General features: G+C 51.6%; 1 protein-coding gene across 3 annotated transcripts in view; it reads left to right on the top strand.

The window, feature by feature from the left end:
* The first annotated feature begins 2,888 nt into the window (after nucleotides 1-2,888).
* Nucleotides 2,889-24,671, top strand: part of hhipl2 (HHIP-like 2) — a 98,837-nt gene continuing 77,054 nt past the window's right edge. For all 3 annotated transcript variants that reach the window (XM_072508284.1, XM_072508304.1, XM_072508293.1), the window contains exon 1: nucleotides 2,889-3,368. In XM_072508284.1, coding sequence (XP_072364385.1) covers nucleotides 3,006-3,368 — 363 coding nt within the window. In that variant the 5' untranslated portion in view covers nucleotides 2,889-3,005. The remainder of the gene's footprint in view (nucleotides 3,369-24,671) is intronic.

The following is a 24,671-nucleotide window of genomic DNA, read 5'->3' on the forward strand; positions in this document are numbered from 1 at the left end:
TTGAGATAGCTATCAGCTGTCATGCCAGAGACTTGTCACAGTCAATGAGGTGTGAAATGGAATGTAAACACCCAAAGAACAAAGGTAGATAAGAAAGCAGACTGCAAAATTGAAATCACTGTCTATTGAAACTTCAAGGGGGCTGAAATGGACTTTAAATAAGCAAATACAATGGGAAACTAAAAATGACGATGGCTTCAATGCTTTACATTCCCAAATTCAGTAACCCCTCCCCCCGCCCCCCCCTCCCCACCCCTGCAGTCCAGGAGTGATACCAGTCTTGGCCCCCTCCAGCTCCTCAAACCCCCAGTTCCCTAGAAGGAACCCCCACAGCAGCTGACCAGCAGCTTGAGCTGTATGGTGGTAAGTGGGGAGGGCTTTCTGAATGAGATCCTGATCACACCAGCTGGAGCAAGCCAGGAGAATGTCAAACTTTGGCCCCCGACGCAATTCCTGTTTTGAGGTTCTCCTGCTATTCTCCCAACATAGCGGAATTGGTGCCAGGCGTAATGTGGCCAGTGTATCACCCCCTTCATGGCTTGGTAAAATGTATACTCTCGTGCAGTAGTGAGCATCCCAAGGTAGGTCCTCTGTTTGTGCCTCACGATCCTGCAATTTTCCCTTCAGTTGATCATGGGAGCCTTCCATTTTCAATTTCAAATTGTCCAACATCATCATTCTCTTTCTTCCTCTTGTCCTCGTTCCATTATCTCCTTCAGGAAGTTTTCATACCTTCAAATATGGCCAATGCATTCTTGCTGCCTCTTCTTAATGATATCCACTACACCACCATCCCGAGAACCTCTTCCTCGCTCTTTTGGGAAAGCAGAGGTCAAGATAAATGATCAACAGCTGGAACAGGTGGCTCAACGTGAAGCATCCTGTCAGAGGATAGCCTGCTGTGCAGAAATCAGAGCTAGAATAGAGAGTAGAAAGGATGCATTCTCCAAACATCAAGAATTGCTCAGCCGAGGAATAAGTAGAGAATTTAAGAAAATAGTTAGGAAGACTATGAAATGGCGTGTTGTTGTACGGGTCTGAAATGTCGAATTTGGGAAAAGCGGATATAAAAAGTAGTGAAATGTAATTCTGCAGAAGGATGGAGTTGGTCAATTGGAGAGAACACAAAAACAATGACGAAACTAACATGAAAGCTAATTTAAGGAAATATAATTTCGCATTAGCCACAAAAAATTTCAGACTTTCCAGAGTTGGGGGGGGGGGGGGGGGGTTGAGACTCTCGGTAAATACTGGCATTCCTGAGAAACTATTTCTCATTTGTGAAATGGAATGTTAACTGGCCATAGGAAAACAATGCTGTGATTGTTTTGAATTAGCCTTTGGTTGCACAAACAAACTGAACTACCCAATAATTTGAATTGAGCAATATAAATAACACTGCAAAATTCAAACTTAATACCAAAATAATAAAATGATCATCTGAATTTCAACTGCAAGCATGCTCTATTCAGGCAAATAAGCTAATGACAAGGGTGACACGTTCTTGGTGACCTTGTGACCTCTATCACATCAATGAGCTTCAGTTTCTTAATGGCAGATTATGATTAAAGGACATATCCAACACTATTCCAGAGGCGTCAATACACACATACGCAGCAGTACAAAATTACATAAGACAAAAGACAAGAAGACATAGAAGCAGAATTATGCCACTCGGCCCATCGAGTCTGCTCCGCCATTCAATCATGGCTGATATTTTCTCAGCCCCATTCTCTTGCCTTCTTCCCATAACCCCTGATCCCCTTATTAATCAAGAACCTATCTATCTCTGTCTTAAAGACACTCAGTGATTTATGAGGGTAAACAAAACGCTGTTATTGAACAGGCAATGAAACAGACTCCCTGGGAAGTTTGAAGTTCTAAGATCATTAATTATAGTTAAGTCCTGTGTTACAAAAGCATTTCCTCCAGTCTACACGTTTCAATCGTCTCTCGAGATAGAAACCAAGACCTGCGGCGAAATTCTCCGGAACGGCGTGATGTCCGCTGACTGGCGCCCAAAACGGCGCAAATCAGTCGGGCATCGTGCCGCCCCAAAGGTGCAGAATGCTCCGCATCTTTGGGGGCCGAGCCCCAACCTTAAGGGGCTAGGCCCACGCCGGACGAATTTCCGCCCCGCCAGCTGGCGGAAAAGGCCTTTGGTGCCCCGCCAGCTGGCGCGGAAATGACATCTCCGGGTGGCGCATGCACGGGAGCGTCAGCGGCCACTGATGGCATTCCTGCGCATGCGCAGTGGAGGGAGTCTCTTCCGCCATGGTGGAGACCGTGGCGAAGGCGGAAGGAAACGAGTGCCCCCACGGCACAGGCCCGCCCGCGGATCGGTGGGCCCCGATCGCAGGCCAGGCCACTGTGGGGGCACGCCCCGGGGCCAGATCGCCCCGCGACCCCCCCAGGACCCCGGAGCCTGCCCACGCCGCCTTGTCCCGCCGGTAAGGTAGGTGATTTAATCTACGCCGGCGGGACAGGCATTTTAGCGGCGGGACTTCAGCCCATCCGGGCCGGAGAATCGCGGGGGGGGGGGCCCGCCAACTGGCGCGGCCTGATTCCCGCCCCCGCCGAATATCCGGTGCCGGTGAATCCCGCCCCCGGCGATTCTCCGACCCGGCGGGGGGTCGGAGAATCTCGCCCCCGAACTTTATTTAAGTACTTGTGTCTTTTAAAAAATTAAATCCTTCCCAAATTCTCAATATTTCCATCACCCAATATCTTTTAAAGACAGATGACATGCGTGGGATGGCCTACCACAACTGCACAATTTGCATTGCAACTGCCTTTTCCCCTCTTCCCCCTCCTCCTCCTAAGCAATCCCAATTCAGATGCTTCAAATGCGTGTTTATTGGGCAGACAATCATTAGATTCCACCACAGTCCCCGAAGACCTGTAATGTCAAATACCCGGGACACTAGCGTTGTTTGATCCATTTGCAAGATGTAGAACTCCTGCGACTTGGCTGTACAAACACATCTTTTACTCTCTCTTCTCCAATGATGCTGGGACCACTGGTGAGTGAATGTTCAGCCCAGCGATATTTAATGACATTTTCCATCACATCTCCTCATTTGATTTTGAGAAGTGAAATATTGATAAGCACTTCCTTCAGGTGTTTACTCCTTGTTTGCTTGTATCTGCAAGCAGCCCATGTGTCATGCCATCCCCAGTGTTTGGACTATAGACCTCCCTTTAAACCAGATTCCCGTCTGCAATTCTGCTCTCAGTATGGTACATTTGGCTGTTGCAATCAGAAGAAGGATAATGCAGTCGCACAGAAATACAAGAAAGTCACAGAATCAATTGACTTCAACGGATCTAAACGGTGTGGAAAATTTATGAAAGTGATCATGTGTCAGGTAAGTTTTAATGTCCCCTTGTTACAGATATTTACTGTCTATACTTGTAAGAGCTCCATACTCTGTTTAAATGTTTGAGTTATGCGCCTGAATTGCAATAAGAAACAAATCCATAAAGAAAATAGTTTTCTCTTTGATTGTTTGAATGGAAGAACTTTCATTTATAATCGTGTCTTTCATGATTTCAAGATGCCCCAAAGCCAGTTGCAGTTAATAAAGTAGCTTTTCAGGTACTTGCGATATAGCGAAACGCAGCAGCCAATTTGTACACAAAGTCTCACAGTCGGCAATGAGATAAATTACTACTCCATCCATTTCAACGTTGTTTGGGGAGTAAATATTAGTCGGGACACTAGAATACCTCTTCAAGTTCTTCCTGAAATAATGCCAATGGTTTTTTTAAATCGCCATCAGAGTGACAGATTGAGCTAAAATCAGTAAATGCTGGAACTACTCCGCAGGCCTGGCTCAATCGGTGGAAGAGATGAAACAGGATTAATGTTTCGGGCTGATAACCCTTCATCAGAACAGTTGGGCTAATTGGGTCAATGGCTCATCTAAAAGTTGCATCACTCCCTCAATACTGCACAGGTTATGTGCGTCAGTTTTCGAGTGAAGCTTGAACTAATGTCATTTGAATATGGATGTGATTGCTACTAGTGAGCAAAAGCTAATGCCAGCACACCATTTTCTCTATGAATAGTTGTATTTTGGGGAAATGGGGGAATTAAAATAAAATAAATTTAAACTTGCGCAAGAGGGAGGAAAACTCAAGACAGTGAGTATGCATTTTCATATTTAATGATTTCTGTTTTGAAATTTCTACATCAATTATAATTATAATTAGTAATTATAAAAATAAATTGTGTAAATACATTTAATTTGCAGTTTCCAAGAAATTATCAGAATAACTGCTGTGAAATATTAAAATTACATTGACATCTACTTAGATGGATCCCATCTGTTTCGTTAGCTATAGACTTGATTCCAGTCATGCTAAACCCAACATGTGTTATCCAGATCCAACATCAATACGATATTCATCTGTAAAGACATCAGGCTGGTGGATGGTGAAGGAAAGAGGGTTGTGCACCACGAGGGTTGATCTTAATGCTTCTTCTGACCTGAGAAAAAGCAATTTAAAATTGTAACTAAGTATTTCTAAGCATTCTGCAACAGCCCCTTTTGAAGTGTGTCAATTCGTCTGCTCAACACATTGAGCTGCCTCTGTAAGATTTATACTCTGCCCATTGATATCTGTAAAATGAATTGGGGTCCTATTTTGTGCAATTAAGCACCTTTGCCGCCTATAGCAAAGGGCCTGGAAAAATGGTAACAATTCAGTCATTGGTCAGAAGAGGGTGATAGATGGTGTACAGCAATGTTCATTGTATCTCCCCTTGCTGTCAATTAATAAAGCTGAAAATCAGGACCAATGTGATTTGACTTCAAAATAATCATGAGAGGGAAAAACTATCACAAGGAAGTGAGAGGAGTAGCTTTTGCAGGACAGTGACAGTGAATAGGAGCAGGCTTGGGAGAAGAGAGGCACCAAAAGGGAGCAGGTTTAACACGGCAGTGAGATAAGGCTAGGAACTGATATGTAAAAAATGTAAGAACTCCTGATACTTTATCTTCTTCCCAATGTTCTGTCATTAAGAAAATGTATGCAATTCATGTAAAATATTAACTCCACATCCAAGGGTGAGTATTTCCGGATATATTTTGTATTAATTATTAACTAATAGCATGAATTGGCATGATTCCCTGAGCTTCATTGCGTGGTATTCTGGGAAACAGATCATTTAGCTCATTGTACCTACTGAGATTATTCATAAAGGCCCTGCCTTCTCAATCTTGCCCCTTGCCTGAGTTGTGGTGATCCTTGGGTTAAATCACCACCAGTCAGCTCTCCCCATCAAAGGGGAAAGCAGCTTATGGTCATCTGGGGCTATGGCGACTTTATCTTTGCCTTTATCTGCATTGTTCCTCTGAAAAAGCTTGTCCACTTCAGCCCATTCTCCTGCTGCTGTCTACCTTTTGCAAAATACCTTTTCAAAATTTGAACACTTCGGTCAGATAATCTCTTAACATTCGTTGTTCTATTGAATAAAGCCCTAGCTTCTCTAATCACTCCTCATGATGAAAATTTCTCATCCTGGATCTAGTCCTAGTGGGCTGGATTTTTATGAAGTCAGAATGCTCTGTGATGATGGAAAAATTATGGGCGGGATTCTCTCACCCCGGGCCGGTTCAGAGAATCTGCAATCGAGCCGTTTTTTTACACGACGCCGTTCCGACGCCCTACCGCCATTCTCTCAACCAGCGAGAACGGTGTCATAGTGATCGGTGCCGCGCCGCCCGGAGAATCGCCCGAGGGGGTAAGTTCAGCGATTCTCCAGGCTCCCGTGGATTCAGCGGGCCGGATGGGCCGAAGTCCGGGTCACGCCGGCACCGTTCATATCTGCAAATAAAAATCGTCAGCCAGTCGTGCTGGCTGACGATGCGGGAGAGGAGGTGAGCGGCCGCGTATGGGGGTACCTGAGTCTGTCGGGACGGGCACGATCGGGGCTGGGGGTGAGAGGGGGGAGGGCCTCCATGTTCGGGGGTAGGAGGTGGGGGGGGCATTGGGACGACATGCCAGCCGGCCTGGAACAACCTGCCATGGCAGGGCGGTGCCAAAGCCACGGCCACCATTATGGCAGCCAGGCTGATGGGCACAGACCCCAGCCGCTGGCTGCCCGCAAGCCTCCCGGCCGTGACCATAGGTGCCGGACTCCCCAGGGGTCGGACCTCCCAGCTGGCGGCACCCACTGGCGGGCAGGTCCAGGGCTGCACCCATGGCAGCCCCCCGTGAGGGCATAGTCATCCAATGATGGCGCTATCAGGAGGGACTGGCAATACTGGACGGAGCACGGAGGGTGTGGGCAGGGGTCTGGGTGCAAGCGTGGCTGTGTCACAATCATGTAGCCACCTGGGTTGGCCACTTCCCGACTTAAAATGGAGATCCGCAAAGAATGCAGGGAAATTCAGTCAAGCCAGGAAAAAGAAGCAGGTGCAAAGTTTCCTGTATATTAGAACTTGCAGAAACCCAGACAGCACTGAAACTCACAACCACCTGCATATTAATGAGCGATCCCCAGGAACAATTGGAAACATTTAAGATAAACAAGGCCAAGCCAGACTCCTCGGCGCCAGCAGGAGCCAAGACAATGGAAGGCCAACGGACACTTAGGAACCACCCAGCGATCAGGGAACAGCTCCAGTATTGGAGAAATGGATCCAAGTGATCAGAACTCAGTCCAATCACTTGGAACCAGGTACGGGGTCCGCCCAAAAGGGCGCGAAGCCCTTGGGGACTATAAAATAAAGTCCCCAAGTTCAATTCGTCCTTCTTGGCAGGGTCACTCAGTAGCTCGAAACAACCCTTGACCGTGACCTGCCTAGTAGCTGCACCAACCAAGTAAGTCTCCAGTCAATGCCGCTACGAGATAGGCGCTCCTAGCTACCAGTCTATACCAGCTTTGAAGCCTGCAGACTCAGAATCGAATGAAAGGCCATTTGTTCCCCTGACCTGGTGGGCCAGTTCCAAAGCTAAGTATAGGCCTTTTAGTGTTAGAGATAGTCTAGTAAGTAGAGTTTTATGCATGAGTAGTGATTGACTGTGTATAATAAATGTGTTTTGATTTGAAACGTACTAACTCGTGTATTGCGTTATTGATCAGCACTTGAACTTGAACCTCGTGGTGGTATCATAAAGATACCTGGCGACTCTAGAGCAAAGGTTATAAAACAGAGCGAATTAAATAAAGACATAACGAGCAACATTTACTAAGAGCCAACCAAAAGTTAGCAACAATCACCCAACCGGGGCAGATATGTAGCCCATGGCATCTGGCTGTAGAGGGGGCCATGCGCCATCCCTAAACATGTTGTATATCCCCCGCCCCCTGCAGATCATAATGTTTGGGCACCAGCCAGCGATGTTGGCCGCCGTGGGGGAGCTGCTGCCCTGCATGTAGCCCTGTGGCAGCAGGCGCAGGCGGTTCATAGTGGCTGCAGCAGCGGCGGCTGCAGCAGAGGGACAGGCTGCAGAGGGCCAGGTGGCACCTGCTCACGCTGCAGGGCCGCCCGCTCGACAGGCGCAGGAGGAGGAGGAGGTGGACGATGACCACAACAAGGGGAGGCACAGGATGAGGATACTGATGTGGATGAGGAGCAGGAGGAGGAGGAGCAGGTGGTGGGGGCGCCAAGACACCGGAGGCGCCCGATGAGGCCTCGTGTTTACCAGCACCGCATGTCCTTCGAGGACTTGTGGACAGGGCATGCAGGAGGAGGCTCAGGATGAGTCGGGAAACCGTCGCCCATATCTGCCACCTTATGGCACACTTGGCACCGCGTGGCACTGGGGAGGACATGCTCTCCCGGTGGCTGTCAAGGTTACGGTCGCCCTGAATTTTTATGCGATGGGGTCGTTCCAGTCGCCGAGCGGGGACCTGTCCGGCATCTCGCAGGCATCGGCGCACCGGTGCATCCGTGCAGTGACTGACGCCCTGTATGACATCACAGACAGGTACATCCAGTTCCCAGTGGACCGGGCCCACCAGAGTACTCGGGCAGCAAGATTCGCTGCAGTGGCCAGGATACCCATGGTACAGGGGCGATCGATGGGGTGCACGTCGCCATGCGGCCACCAGCGGAAAACAGAGATGTGTTCATGAACAGGAAGGGGACCTACTCCATGAAAATTCAGGTGGTCTGTGACCACCGCATGAAGATCCTGCACGTCTGCGCACAGTACCCGGGCAGTGTACATGATGCGTTTATCCTGGCACAATCGTTCATCCCCGCCATGTTCGAGGGTTCCCCCCCCCCCCCCCCGGCTGAGGGGTTGGGCCACCAGGATTACCCGTTGCGGTCATGGCTGATGATGTCGATACGGAGGCCACAGATAGACGCAGAGACCCGATACAATGAGGCCCTTGCAGCAACCAGGGGTGTTATCGAGAGGTGCTTTGGCCTGTTGAAGATGCGCTTCAGGTGCCTGGACGGCTCTGGAGGGGCCCTCCGGTACCATTTGGAGAGGGTCGGCCGCATCCTTGTGGCCTGCTGCGTACTCCACAATACAGCCCAGCAGAGGGGCGATGTGCTGGACGAGGAGGCAGAGGGTGAGCTCGAGGAAGGGGACGCCTCTCCAGATGAGGAGGATGGGGACGAGGGGGGCTAGAGACCCGACATGGGGGCTGGATATGGACGGGAGGCTGCACGACGCCACCGGTTTGGCCAGCGAGCACACGAGGCGTTGATCACCGCACATTTCACCAATTAGGGGGGTAGGGACTCGCTGAGCAGGGGCACTGGAACCACTGTACCGCCCCACCTCACCACCCAGCACCCCTACCTCCCGCAACACCCATGAGACGCACCTCTCACACCACCCACCGACCTTAGCTCTCACACCACCACATGCACAGCACCCGTTCACCACACATCCACCTGCGGCACAATGGGCTGGTCTCACACGATTGCTTGTGGAAGCGGGGGTGATCAATGCCATGGTGAATGATGACAACCCGCTCTGCGATGAGCTGTGAGCTCCAAATCGTCAGCTAATATCTGACTCATGGCCACAGCTACACCCTCCACCTGGGTGGTCCCTGTATGCGTTCTGGACACTCCATCACATGGACATGTTGAGTAGCTGGCAGCAATGTTCCGTGGACACCCGGGAGGGGGCGGGGTGGGAGAGATTTACACCCACCTGCGCTCAACGTTCCATCGCCCTTCGACCACAGTGGCACTCAGTCCCCTACTCGACCCCGCAGGCACCGGACATAGCACAGAGGCATCTTGCATTGCTGTAACAGTGAGTTTAATTGGAACGGTAATATACAAGTGCCCTAGCCCCTATAACAATACTGTGCCCTGCGCCCGTGCCAACTTACCAGGCGCCCTGCGACTTGGCTCCCCGTTGGCGTGCCTTTCCTGGGGGGGGGGGCAGCTTGGATGGGCCAGGCTGCTCCGCGGGCGTGCTGAATGGCTTGGTGCCACCATGTTCTGCCTGCTGCCCACCAGATGCACCAGGGTCGGAACGGGGAGTCCGAGGGTCCATGGTGTTCCGGGCCCTCCCTTGCAGGAGTCACCGGAACGGGCCCCAGAACCTTCCCCTCCCTCGGGGTGCCCGGTGGCCCCCGGGCCTCTCTATGGGACGGGGATGCGAGCGGAGACAAGCCCCGAGGCATCAGCGACACCTGGCACTGCCAGTTCTGGAGGATCGCTGTGGTATCGACCAGGGTCCTAACGTCAACTGCGATGGAGTCTAGGGAGTGGCCATCACCGTCTGGGACTGTGCCACCTCCCTCTGGGCTTGTGCGACGCCATCCAGCACCCGGGCAATGGCGCCCATGCTCTTAGCAATGGCCTGCTGAGACTGGGTCATGGCCTGCTAAGACTCAGCCAGACTGCGGAGCGCGGACGCAATATCCAGCTGGCTCTGACACATGGCTGCCTGTGAGAGGGCAGCCCTGTCCTGGGCCACGGATGACGCGTCCACATGAAGCCCCATGCCTTGCGTGACCTGACCCATGGCCGAAACCGTTGCACCTTTTGCCTCCACCGCGGATGCCACCCGTGCGGGGTTGGCCTGGGTGGCAGTCTTGACCGGCACCACTCCCTGCTCTTGGACGCAGATGGACTCCTCCACCTGTGTCTGCAGCTGCTGGAAGCCGGCCGTAGTCCCTGGGTGTCTAACTGCGTCGGGTCTATGGGTGGGACTGGAAAGCCGAGGAACCTGGGAACCGTCTGGGCGGCAGCTAGTTGCTGGGGCTGGGCTGCCCTCCAACTGTCCGGCCCCTCGGCTGCTCCTACCCCCACCTGCTGTACCAGTACGGCTGTGTGGTGCGCACCAGTGAGTGTCCCAGAAGCCTCTTCATTAAAGTGCCCAACGAGGTGGTAGGCTCTGCGATGGTGGAGGGTGTGGGAGACAGCAGTGACGCAAAGTCCATGTCCTCATCGGAGGCAAAGTCAGGGGTCTCCTGCATCGACCCTTGGCCCGATGGTCCTTATCTCGCCCCCATCTGAGGGTCACTGTCCGGTCTGTTTGTCAACTGTATCCCTGTCCTCTGTGTGTCACTGTCCTGGCTGTCGTGTGCATCTGTGTCCAGCTTCTCTGTGTCCTGGCTGTCGGTATCTTGGGTGTCTGTCCTTTGTGCGTCCGTATCCTGGGTCCCAATGTCGGAGGAAGGCCTTCCTTGCCGTCTGCCCTCCCCGCCGTGGCATGCGTCCCTGGGGCCATCTGCACCTGGCACTTGGCGTGGGTGAGGTATGCCAGACGGGCTGGGACGACTGGCGGCAGGTCCTGGAAGACACAAGACTGCATGTATCGTTAGACAGGCGGACTGGGGTGAGGGGGTGTAGTGGGGGGGGGGGGGGGGGGGAGCCGGGCAGGGGAGTCTCACCTGCTGGTGCACCTCCGATCTGGCAAGGGGCAACCTCCCGGTCCTCAGCTCCGCCAACAAGGTCCAGTGCCCTCTGCACGTGGACTGTGAGGGGGTGCAGTACGGGTGGATCCCCTCCGGTTCTCTCATGCTCCCTATGGTTGTTGGAGATCTTACACTGGGGGCAGGGTTGAAAGCATCAGCGTTAGGCGGTCCGCCGCATGCCTCGCAGATGTTGGCTAGATGATGGCATGGCAGCGCTGGGCGCCCGGCAAAAGCGGCTCTCATCGGTGCCCATGTGTGTCAGGTGTGGGGTTTGCCCTCCTCCTGAGGGGAGGGTTACTTTCACATGTGTGTGTGGCAGGGGTTGGGTGGTGCCAGGGGCACGTCTCGGTGTATTCACCCTGGCTGCCCTCATCAGGTCGTGCATCTTTTTCCGGCACTGTTGGCCGGTCCATGGGGTGTGCTTACGGCATTGCCCACCTCCCTCCATGTTCACCGGACTGTGCTACCCGGGTGGCGGTGGCCCCGTCTAGGGCAGAGGATCGTCCTCCTCTCCTCGATCGCATCCAGCAGCGTGTCGAGGTCATGGTCCCTGACACTCGGGGCGCCACGGCGGGCAGTGGCCATCTCGCGGCTCTCAGGACTCCGCGCCGCTGGCGCATATTAAGCGGCGTGGTGCCGCGTCATCGAGGCATCCCACGTATCCGACGGCAGTCTGGTGCCACGCCCCCTGCGCTTCTCGCGGCACCCGTGCTGGCCCCTTTTGCGGGCCGGAATCCGTCCTCGTAAAATGCAATGGCGTTTACGACGGCGTGAACACTCTGCCGCGGGATTAGAGAATCCCGCCCGATGTGCAGGCCCGGATATGGAAGTGAGCTAACGTTTTGAGTCTGCATGCCTCTTTGACAGCTCAGCTCTGTTCTCTCTCCACAGATGCTGTCAGGCCTGCTGAGAACTTCCAACATTTTCTGTTTTTGTTATTGCTGGTAATTATTTTGGCTGTTTGATGGCTTGCAGCTAATTCAATGGCTTCTGGTAGAATTCTGCCAGAAAACAATTCCTTTCTGATTTTGAAAGCGGGCAATAAAATGGTTCCCTGATCATGTGACTTCAGAAGTTCAAAGTCTGTTTTCAGATAAGGGATTGGTGATAAATAACGAGAAATTCAATCAGTCTGATTTGGATGAGCAAAATCATCATGATCCATTCCTGCCTTACGCTCAATAAGTTTTGATGTTCCCATTTGTCTCGGGTACAACAGAGATACAGGAGAGTTGGAGTTCTATCATCTTTTAGTGTTAACCTATCCTGAAACAAAGGAATGTTGAATTTGCTGGATGGCTGTGAAAGTGCATATTTAAATAGGCATTTGCTTGTGACTTAGGACTGTATGAAACTCAAGTGCCAAAGATCACGTGATTTGCAACAGTCATTTTAATAATCTGTCCCTCCCCAGCTTTAAAATATAAAAGTAGTAACTGAAATTTCATAATATATTGGGATGTGAGACATTTAAAAGTTTTCATTAATAGGATTACTATTTCAGCATGTCATGTTTGGTTTAGTTAGTGCTGCTATGGACGCGATTTAGCGGACAAATATTAAAGTCCGCTTTTGACGAGGTGTTTCTTGGTGGATGCAGTGCCGAGAAGCACCCTGCTAGTCTTACTATTGTTGTTGGCCTCGGGGAGTTTCACCCTTGCCAGGCTGGCAGTGCCAAGGTACCCAGGTGACAGGGAAATACCAGGGTACCACCCTGCCCTGTCCCTGACCTCTCGGGAGTCTCCAATGGCCTGCAAGACAACCCTAGGCGCCATTACACCTAGTCCATGTTTGAGTGGATCAGTACTAAACAGTGCCCTGGTGAAGTCTCCCAGACATGCCCTTTGAATCCTGGGCGCTGGGTGAATCTGGTGCCTGGGTATTTAAATGAGCCATTCAGCTCATTTAAATATGCAGATCTGGATCTCGACGGGCAGAGCAAGTCAGGTGATTCGCGATTGGCCCAGCGTCCAGTGCGGAGCCTGATTTGGAGTTCTCGCGCAATTCACCCATTGTGCCCGTATGCGCGGTGGGCACAATAAGATCGCTGAATCGGAGTGTGGAGCGAGGCTCTGCATAGAGTCAATTTTACATCCTCGTGTGCAAGACTGAGTTTGATTCAGTTTTAAGTGGTACATAGAGCATACATGACCAGGGCACACGTATGAGTGGGTTCTTTCTGGGTGTAGAGGATAGGCGTGAGAGTTGTTCAAGTGGGCCAGCGAACCACTCGCAAATATTTTGGTCCTGCCCTAAGTTGGTTAAGTTCTGGGTTTGTGGCTTTTTCTTCGAAACAAGGTCGGAGATTTTGCGAGTTAGAGTAGGGCTGTGCCCATGGGTGGCAATCTTTGGTGTGTCGGACTTGCTGGGGCTGCTGGAGATGAGGAAGGCTGATGTCTTGGCCTTCGCCCTTCTGATTGCCTGGAGGCAGATGGAGGGCACAGACACCACCAAAGATGTCGGCAAGGTTGATTTGATCTTAGTTGCAGACTAGTTCGGCACAACGTCGTGGGCCGAAGGGCCTGTACTGTGCTGTACAGTTCTATGTTCTATGACCCTATATAAATGTTGGCGGATATTAGTCTGTGATGCTAACACAGCTAAAGCAGAAAGCTCAATTTAAATTTCCCTGTGGAAAGCCCATGATGGGCCACCTCTTACAGCATAACTAGCCAGTTGGCCAACATTTACAGCTTTTACTTACATGATAGTCTTCAGAAGTCTCCTCCTGCACAGTTGCAAACATTAACCTTCTTTTCTCTCCAGGTGGGTGGCCTTCAAGGCTGCCTTTTATAGAGGGCCGAAGTCATAAACAGCCCACTTCCACATTCAGCAGATTCATCTGACTCTGAAATGTTTCTAGGGTTGTTGGGCCCAACTCAAGCCTGCACCAACCCCACCACCCCGGGAATTTAAAAAGCACCTCCAGAGACACCTTTCCACGAGGCTTACACGTAGAACCAGGATTCTTCCTATTCCCCTGCCCACATCAAAAATGAATCTCTTTGCCATCTCCGACAACCTTTCTATAAAGTAGATCATACTTATCATAACTGTAGTCTGATCAATGATTTATATAACGAAACAAGCAGATAAAACGTCAGTCTCATCTGAAGTTTTTCATTTCTGACAATTTAGCACTTCCTTCGAGCAGAATGCGAGTGTTAGCACAGATTGCATACTCAAATTCTGGAGCGAGGCCTGAAATCGCTATCTATTTGGAAGACCCACATGAGCAACACTGAGCTGCCGAATCCTTCTCTTACTCCAGCCATGGTTTCTAATCATCTATCGAAAAACAAAGAATAAAAAAATGGGCGGGATTCTCCCGCAACTGGCTGGATGGCCCGGCGCCAAGAACGCCACGAACCACTCCGGCGTCGGGCTGACCGGAAGGTGCGGAATCCTAGGGGATTCCTAGGAAGGGCTAGGCCGGCGGCGGAGGGGTTGGCGCCGTGCTAACCGGCGCCGAAGGGCCGGCGCGAGTTGGCGCATGCGCAGAACCGCTGCCGTGGTTCCGGCAATGTGCAGACTGGTCGGCGTGTTCATGCGTATGCGCAGGGGGGGTTCTTCTCCGCGCCGGCCACGGCGGAGCCCTAGACAGGCAGGCACGGCAGGAAAGAGTGCCCCCATGGCACAGGCCCGCCCGCAGATCGGTGGGCCCCGATCGCAGCCAGGCCACCGTGGGGGGCCCCCAGGGCCAGATCCCCCCGCGCCCCCCCCCGAGTACTCACCTAGCTGGACAACAAGACAGTCTCGCCGTGATGGACCATGTCCATTTCACGCAGGCGGGACTGGCCAGGAAATGACGGCCTCTCGGCCCATCGGGGCCCGGAGAATTGCCGGGTGGGTCGCTGCTAACGGCTCCCGACCGGCGCGGCGTAAACACCGCCCCCGCCCGAAAACCAGCGCCGGAGAATACGGCGTCGGAGCGCTGGAGCGAGATTCATCCCGCTCCCTGGGGATTCTCCGACTCGGCGGGGGGTCTTGAATTTAAAAATTGCTTTCTGTGGTGCAAATTTATTCCAACCACAGTTCACCTTCCACCTGCTTACCTTTTTCACTGTAGAATGTTCAGTGCGGGACGTGCGAACATAATCCAAATTGACATTGTTTGAGGTGCCCTCTCTCACATCAGACTTTCAACAGATGCTATGTCTGTTTTGACAGAAAGAATCCTGTGACTTTTTGTAAATGGTGAGTCTTGAACCTGGAGGAATAGAAAGATGTACCACCCGTGCACAGAACTCACTAAAATAGCAAGCAGTTACATGGGTAATTGAAAATGGTAATGAAGGTTTATCCCTCATCTCGAGGATGGAATACAAATTGTTGAAAGTTAGGGGGCTAGATTGTCCGTCAGCGGGATCCCGCACTTCGCGGATTTCCTGATGGTGTGGGGGTGACCACAATGGGAAACCCCATTGGCTGGCTGCTGAGACAGAGGGCGGGATTCTCCGACCATCCACGCCAGAATCGTGCCCGGCGCGGGCTCGGAGAATAGCCGTTCAAGCCGGAAATCGGGCGCTACGCCGCTTCAGCGATTCTCCGTGGACCTGCCAGGCATGCGCGTGACGTCGTGCCGGTTGGGGGCCGTTGAAAGTGGCCCCCGTGTCGATTCTCTGCGCTCGACGGGCTGAGTTCCGCCGAGTCACACCGGTGTGGTTCACATGTGGTCCCACCCGGCGGGACCCCACCGTTCTGGATGCAGGTGCCGTCCTGCTGGGAGGGGCAGGGGGATCCAACTCCAGGGGGAGGCGTCCACGGTGGCCAGGCCCGCTATGTTCCTCCGCACCGGGCCCCTATAGGGCTCCGACATGTTGAGCGGGGGCCGGCGCGAAGACGGCCGCCGCACGCATGCGTGGACCAGTGGCCAGCCGTTGCGAGCATGCGTGGACCCGCGGCCGGCCGGCGTGCGAATGCGCAGCCACGCGGGCGTAACTGCGGACCCCGCCGGCCGCCAGAGCTGCGGGGCGCATGCTCGGGGTCTGCTAGCCCCCTTGAAAACCAGGAATCAGCCCGGACCTTCGAGGAAAAAGTCTGGAGTGATTCTTGCCCGTTTTCCGGCGGGCGTGGGGACTTAGTTCCCGTAAGAGAGAATCCCGCCCTGAGGATCCCACTGCCGGTGGGGTGCTTCGCGCCAGAAAACGGGTCTGGAGGGACGGAGAAACCTGCCCAGAATAATTGTCTAAAACTCTGGTTAGTCTGCATGTGAAGTAAAATGTTCATTTCCAGATCCCTTGCCTTGGAAAGGCTGGCAATACAAATTCACCAGAATGATGAGCTCTGAAGGTTATGAGGACAGGTTGCATTGATTATGCTTGTATTCCTATGGGTGCAGAAGAGTTACGGATGAATTAACTGCGGTGCTTACAACGATCAAAATATAGTGGGTGGGATTCTCCGACGGCGTATTACTCCATTTTGCCGGTGCCTGGGAGTTTCGCGACGGCGTGGGGCTGCCCCACATTGACCGGCAGGCGTAACGGAGAATCCCGCCGGCGGGTCGGGGCAGAAATGTGGCGTGGCGGGGCGGAGAATCCAGTTGATTGTTCTCTCTGGAGACTAACCAATCAAAGGAACCAAATTTCCCGAATTACCCCCAACAAGCAAACCAATGAACAAGGTTTCAACAATCAAATCAAAATGAACATTAATTCAGCATGAATTAACAAAATTGTGGTCAATATAAACTATAAATTACACGTTAAATAGAAGATACCATAGTATTTACTGGGCAGTCCATTCAGCATATGTGACTTTAATTTCAGCCACAGATACTTTCCTTTTAAAGCTCTGAACTTCCTCAAGTGGAATACTTTTTCTTCAAGGATGTAGTCACCGATCCCATCGGCAGCAACTTGAATTCCGCTGTGTGGTATTATAGGTATTACGGTATCTGATAGGCTGGAGCACCATTGGTGGAAACTGTATGCTTTCTATTGATTAGGATGTATGGTAGCTCTGCCCTGCTAGGCAGGGTATAAGAGCCCGTGCCGCCCCAGCAGCCTTCATTCTGTACCTGAGCTGCTGGGGGAAACATCTAGCTTATTAAAGCCTTCAGTTGGACTACAACCTCGCTTTCATGGTCATTGATCGTGCATCAATTTAAGAAGCTAGTTTTTTTAAGAAGAAAGGATGGAGCTCCGAATCAAGCCGGAGTGTCTGCAACACAGCCCCCACGCAGCGAACTCAGCGGCAATCTTCAAGCACTGGCTGGCGTGCTTTAAAGGGTATCTCGGGATGGCTGAAAACACACCCACGGGAGAGCAGAAACTGCAAGTCCTGCACTCAAGGGTGAGCCCGGAGATTTACACCCTCATCGAGGAAGCGGAAGATTTCGATGCAGCAATAGAGCTGCTAAAAGGACACTATATTTGCCCGGTAAACCAGGTCTACGCCCGGCACCTGCTTGCAACAAGGTGACAAACCCCTGGGGAATCACTGGAAGAATTCTACCGCGCACTCCTGGTGTTGGGGAGAAGCTGCAGCTGCCCGCAAGTTTCGGCGAGCGAACACACTGAACTCTTAGTCCGGGACACGCTTTCGTGGCAGGTATGCTATCCTCACAAATCTGCCAGCGACTGTTAGAAAAAGACACTCTGGGTCTCAGGGAGGCACAGGCCCTTGTAGGCTCCCTGGACGTGGCCTCCAGGAACGTCCACACTTACGTTCCCCCTGGGCAGCGTGGAACCTCTCCGCGGCCGACCCCAAGACTTCCCCATCCCCCCACAGGCCTGCGCTGCAAGGCGGCCTGGCAACCCTGGGGGGGCCCCCCTGCTACCTTTGTGGGCAGGCCAAGCACCCTCACCAGCGCTGCCCGTCCCACGCATCCACCTACAAGGGATGCGGCGAAAATGGCCATTTCGTGGGGGTATGTCAGGCCCGTGTGCCACTGTCATCAAGGCCCTCCATAGCATCTTTGCACTGTTCGGGTTCCCCGCTTACATACATAGTGATAGGGGGCCCTCCCTCAGCAAGGGCATCGCCTCGAGCAGGCCGACCAGTTACAACCCCCGGGGTAACGGACAGGTAGAGAGGGAGAACGGAACGGTCTGGAAGACCGTCCTACTGGCCCTACGGTCCAGGAACCTCCCAGTCTCCCGCTGGCAGGAAGTCCTCTCGGATGCCCTCCACTCCATCTGGTCACTGCTTTGTACCACCACCAACCAGACACCTCACGAATGTCTCCTTGTCTTCCCCAGGAAATCCTCCTCTGGGACCTCGCTCCCGACCTGGCTGGCAGCACCCGGACCCATCCTGCTCCGAATACATGTGCAGGCGTACAAGTCGGACCCGTTGGTCGAGAGGGTCCATCTGCTCCATGCTAACCCCCAGTACGCCTACGTGGCGTACCCCGACGGCCGACAAGATACGGTCTCCCTACGAGACCTGCCGCACGTCGGAACCCCATGCACACCCCAGCCACCAATCCCACCCTCCCCTCCACCGGGGCACCTTACACGAGGATCGGTCCTTCCGCTGGCCCCGTCTCGGCCCCCCACCCACCGACGCTCCCCGCAGGGGCTCCCTCCCAGGTCAACCATTTTCCCCACCAGCGCCGTCTAGGGGTGCCGAAGCTGCCATGGAGATCGAAGCCACGCTCCCGGAGTCACAGACGCCCGCACCTCCACCGGTGTCACCGCCGAAGCTCCGACGATCACAGAGGACAACCAGGGCCCCCGATCAACTGATTGCTTCATATTAAATTGTAAACTGTAAACTGTAAATGTAAACCATCAAATGTACATAGCTATCAGAATTATAAATAGTCACAAAACACTGTACGGAGGCATTAATGTACCTCCATAACTAATTCTGCCACGTTGCCATGTTTGTAGTATCAGGCCACCATCCCTGCCTGACTCTTTTTTAACTGAGGGTGAATGTGGTATTATAGCTATTACGGTACCTGATAGGCTGGAGCACCATTGGTGGAAACTACGCTTTCTACTGGTTAGGATGTATGGTAGCTCCGCCCTGCTAGGCGGGGTATAAGAGCCCGTGCCGCCCCAGCAGCCTTCATTCTGTACCTGAGCTGCTGGGGCAAACATAGAACATAGAACATAGAACGCTACAGTGCAGCACAGGCCCTTCAGCCCACGATGTTGCACCGACATGGGAAGTCAAAAAACAAAAGCCATCTAACCTACACTATGCCATGATCATCCATATGCTTATCCAATAAACTTTTAAATGCCCTTTTTGTTGGCGAGTTCACTACTGTTGCAGGTAGAGCATTCCACGGCCTCACCACTCTTTGCATAAAGAACCTACCTCTGACCTCTGTCCTATATCTATTACCCCTCAGTTTAAGGCTATGTCCCCTCATGCTAGCCATTTCCATCCGCGGGAGAAGACTCTCACTGTCCACCCTATCTAACCCCCTGATCATTTTGTATGCCTCTATTAAGTCTCCTCTTAACCTTCTTCTCTCTAACGAAAACAACCTCAAGTCCATCAGCCTTTCCTCATAAGATTTTCCCTCCATACCAGGCAACATCCTGGTAAATCTCCTCTGCACCCGCTCCAAAGCTTCCACGTCCTTCCTATAATGCGGTGACCAGAACTGTACGCAATACTCCAAATGCGGCTGTACCAGAGTTTTGTACAGCTGCAACATGACCTCATGACTCCAGAACGCAATCCCTCTACCAATGTAGGCCAATACTCTATAGGCCTTCTTCACAACCCTATCAACCTGGGTGGCAACTTTCAGGGATCTATGTACATGGACACTGAGATCGCTCTGCTCATCCACACTTCCAAGAATTTTACCATTAGCCAAATATTCCGCATTCCTGTTATTCCTTCCAAAGTGAATCACCTCACACTTCTCTATATTAAACTCCATTTGCCACCTCTCAGCCCAGCTCTGCAGCTTATCTATGTCCCTCTGTAACCTGCTACATCCTTCCGCACTGTCGACAACACCACCGACTTTAGTGTCGTCTGCAAATTTACTCACCCACCCTTCTGCGCCCTCCTCTAGGTCATTGATAAAAATGACAAACAGCAACGGCCCCAGAACAGATCCTTGTGGTACACCACTTGTAACTGAACTCCATCCTGAACATTTCCCATCAACCACCACCCTCTGTCTTCTTTCAGCTAGCCAATTTCTGATCCACATCTCTAAATCACCCTCAATCCCCAGCCTCCGTATTTTCTGCAATAGCCTACCGTGGGGAACCTTATCAAACGCTTTACTGAAATCCATATACACCACATCAACTGCTCTACCCTCATCTACCTGTTCAGTCACCTTCTCAAAGAACTCTATAAGGTTTGTGTGGCATTACCTACCCTTCACAAAGCCATGCTGAGTATCCCTAATCATATTATTCCTATCTAGATGATTATAAATCTTGTCTCTTATAATCCCCTCCAAGACTTTATCCACAACAGACGTGAGGCTCACCGGTCTATAGTTGCCGGGGTTGTCTCTACTCCCCTCCTTGAACAAAGGAACCACATTTGCTATCCTCCAGTCCTCTGGCACTATCCCTGTAGCCAATGATGACATCAAAATCAAAGCCAAAGACTCAGCAATCTCTTCCCTGGCTTCCCAGAGAATCCTAGGATAAATCCCATCGGGCCCCGGGGACTTATCTATTTTCAGCCTGTCCAGAATTGCCAACACCTCTTCCCTACGTACCTCAATGCCATCTATTCTATTAGCCTGGGTCTCAGCATTCTCCTCCACAACATTATCTTTTTCCTGAGTGAATACTGACGAAAAATATTCATTTCGTATCTCGCCTATCTCTTCAGACTCCACACACAACTTCCCATCCCTGTCCTTGACTGGCCCTACTCTTACCCTAGTCATTCTTTTATTCCTGACATACCTATAGAAAGCTTTTGGGTTTTCCTTGATCCTACCTGCCAAATACCTGCCATCTAGATTATTAAAGCCTTCAGTTGGACTACAACCTCGCTTTAGTGGCCATTGATCGTGCATCACGCTGGCACGGTCTTCAGAAATGTGGTGTAATTCTGCAGAACCTCTCCAGCTCTGCTCAAGCTATGGACTCACCAGAATCACTTTATCTGAAACTCTGGGACAGCACTTGCACTGTCTTGCTAGTTCTGGTCAATCAGTTCCTTTAGCTGAAGCAGCAACAGCATCCATATTGTCCTTATATCTCTGCTCCCAAGTCCAGACTTCATGTTCATCTTTTTTTTAACTGTGCCAAAACCTCTTCTCCGGTACATCGAGTCATGCGGGTCCCTTTTTTGTCGCACCCCCAGGTTACAAGTGCCTATTTTACACCCTTGCTCTGCTACATGCAACACTTGCTGACACCACATCCATCAGCACAGCCACACCTCCATGCAAAGCTCCAGGCTGGCTTCCACTCCGCTGCCAATGAGCCCCAGGGAACGGTGCAGGCAGTGGCTGCTGTTCATTGTGGCCTGGTTTTGACCACTCACCACCTACGCATTAGCCCCTGCTATCTCTAGCTAATTGGCTCAAGTGAATCCATCGCATTCACCCATAACTTCCCATTCCAGGACCTTGAAGAACACCCCTGTCCAGAGGTCCGCAGGTAAGGATTGCACGGCAATTGGCTGAGAAGTTCAAAGTTCTCACTGGAAACTGAAATTCCGATTTGAATCGCAAACTGCTGACGATGCTGACTGTCGTACAGTAATAGGTACCCAGAAAAAGTTAGAAGAATTCAAACCATTTTTACTTCGGGTGGCCATTGTACTGATGCACCACCAACACACCACCCCCCCTCACTCCCCTCCCCCCCACAAGACTCCAACCACTCCCCTGAAACAGTGCCACAAAAATGGGCGCCTCAACGTACGGCCTCAGGCATTCACTACACTGTTCTCGCCCGGCCTGAGTCAGAAGACCGGGCGAGAAAGGAGTGTCTTTGTGTCCAGGTAAGTAAGACTGAGCGGAGTGGCAATCCCACGCTGAGTGCCACTCCATGGAAGTTCCGGGCAAATAGGATAGCTGGAGAGAAACCTGTCTCTGTCTCTCAGGATTGGTACATTATGAAATTATATTGTCACGTATGTGGTGAATGTATTGCTGTAACAATTCACCATGTGCATATCTGTATTATGCTGGTGCCCATGTGGGCTCCACCTATGGACCATTGTAAGGTATTACCTATGATGTAGCATGTTGGGGCCTGTGTGGGCTCCGCCCCTGGCTCCACCCCTTGAGGGGAGGTATAAGAACAGTCGCCCTGTAGGCAGCTCCCACTAACCGATCAGTCGCAGGTAGGCACTGTTCTAGTTGATTAAAGCCACAGTTTACTTCTACTCCTGGATTCGTGTGAATTGATGGTCACATCAATTTAATCAACTACAATGCCACTCTGGAATCGGCCCTCAAACCTGACCGACAGGAACTCGATCCGCAGGCCGCGGAGGCGAAAGTGATTTTTTCGCACTGGCTCTGCTGTTTCAAGGCCTACCTCACCGCCGCCTCCTCGCCTTCCATCACCGACGAACAGAAGTTGAGTCTCCTCCACGCACGGGTGAGCCATCTAAAATCTGTTCAACTCGAGGAAGCCTCCACCTATACAGATCCCCTCGCGATGCTAGAGCGCCTCTACGTAAGGCCCATGAACGAGGTATACGCGCGGCGGATGGGGTCAGGGGGTCAGCCCCAAGTCGTGGTCCACATTGGCACTAACGACATAGGTAGGAAAGGGGACAAGGATGTCAGGCAGGCTTTCAGGGAGCTAGGATGGAAGCTCAGAACAAGAACAAACTGGGTTGTTATCTCTGGATTGTTGCCCGTGCCACGTGATAATGAGATGAGGACTAGGGAGAGAGAGCAATTAAACACGTGGCTCCAGGGGTGGTGCAGGCGGGAGGGATTCAGATTTCTGGATAACTGGGGCTCTTTCTGGGGAAGGTGGGACCTCTACAGACAGGATGGTCTACATCTGAACCTGAGGGGCACAAATATCCTGGGGGGGAGATTTGTTAGTGCTCTTTGGGGGGGTTTAAACAATGCAGCAGGGGCATGGGAACCTGGATTGTAGTTTTAGGGTACGGGAGAATGAGAGTATAGAGGTCAGGAGCACAGATTTGACGTCGCAGGAGGGGGCCAGTGTTCAGGTAGGTGGTTTGAAGTGTGTCTACGTCAATGCCAGGAGTATACGAAATAAGGTAGGGGAACTGGCAGCATGGGTTGGTACCTGGGACTTCGATGTTGTGGCCATTTCGGAGACATGGATAGAGCAGGGACAGGAATGGATGTTGCAGGTTCCGGGGTTTAGGTGTTTTAGTAAGTTCAGAGAAGGAGGCAAAAGAGGGGGAGGTGTGGTGCTGCTAGTCAAGAGCAGTATTACGGTGGCGGAGAGGATGCTAGATGGGGACTCTTCTTCCGAGGTAGTATGGGCTGAGGTTAGAAACAGGAAAGGAGAGGTCACCCTGTTGGGAGTTTTCTATAGGCCTCCAAATAGTTTTAGGGATGTAGAGGAAAGGATGGCGAAGATGATTCTGGATAGGAGCGAAATTAACAGGGTAGTTATTATGGGAGACTTTAACTTTCCAAATATTGACTGGAAAAGATATAGTTCGAGTACATTAGATGGGTCGTTTTTTGTACAATGTGTGCAGGAGGGTTTCCTGACACAATATGTTGACAGGCCAACAAGAGGCGAGGCCACTTTGGATTTGGTTTTGGGTAATGAACCAGGCCAGGTGTTGGATTTGGAGGTAGGAGAGCACTTTGGGGACAGTGACCATAATTCGGTGACGTTTATGTTAGTGATGGAAAGAGATAAGTATACACCGCAGGGCAAGAGTTATAGCTGGGGGAAGGGCAATTATGATGGCATTAGACATGACTTGGGGGGGATAGGTTGGCGAAGTAGGCTGCAAGTGTTGGGCACACTGGATAAGTGGGGCTTGTTCAAGGAACATCTACTGCGTGTTCTTGATAAGTACGTGCCGGTCAGGCAGGGAGGAAGGCGTCGAGCAAGGGAACCGTGGTTTACCAAAGAAGTGGAATCTCTTGTTAAGAGGAAGAAGGAGGCCTATGTGAAGATGAGGTGTGAAGTTTCAGTTGGGGCGATGGATAAATTACAAGGTAGCGAGGAAGGATCTAAAGAGAGAGCTAAGACGAGCAAGGAGGGGACATGAGAAGTATTTGGCAGGTAGGATCAAGGAAAACCCAAAAGCTTTCTATAGGTATGTCAGGAATAAAAGAATGACTAGGGTAAGAGTTGGGCCAGTCAAGGACAGGGATGGGAAATTGTGTGTGGAGTCTGAAGAGATAGGCGAGATACGAAATGAATATTTTTCGTCAGTATTCACTCAGGAAAATGATAATGTTGTGGAGGAGAATGCTGAGACCCAGGCTATTAGAATAGATGGCATTGAGGTACGTAGGGAAGAGGTGTTGGCAATTCTGGACAGGCTGAAAATAGATAAGTCCCCGGGACCTGATGGGATTTATCCTAGGATTCTCTGGGAAGCCAGGGAAGAGATTTCTGGGGCTTTGGCTTTGATTTTTATGTCATCATTGGCTACAGGAATAGTGCCAGAGGACTGGAGGATAGCAAATGTGGTCCCTTTGTTCAAAAAGGGGAGTAGAGACAACCCCAGCAACTATAGACCGGTGAGCCTCACGTCTGTTGTGGGTAAAGTCTTGGAGGGGATTATAAGAGACAAGATTTATAATCATCTAGATAGGAATAATATGATCAGGGATAGTCAGCATGGCTTTGTGAAAGGTAGGTCATGCCTCACAAACCTTATAGAGTTCTTTGAGAAGGTGACTGAACAGGTAGACGAGGGTAGAGCAGTTGATGTGGTGTATATGGATTTCAGTAAAGCGTTT

The sequence above is a fragment of the Scyliorhinus torazame genome, chromosome 1, assembly GCF_047496885.1.
Source record: "Scyliorhinus torazame isolate Kashiwa2021f chromosome 1, sScyTor2.1, whole genome shotgun sequence".
NCBI classification, from domain to species: Eukaryota; Metazoa; Chordata; class Chondrichthyes; order Carcharhiniformes; family Scyliorhinidae; genus Scyliorhinus; species Scyliorhinus torazame.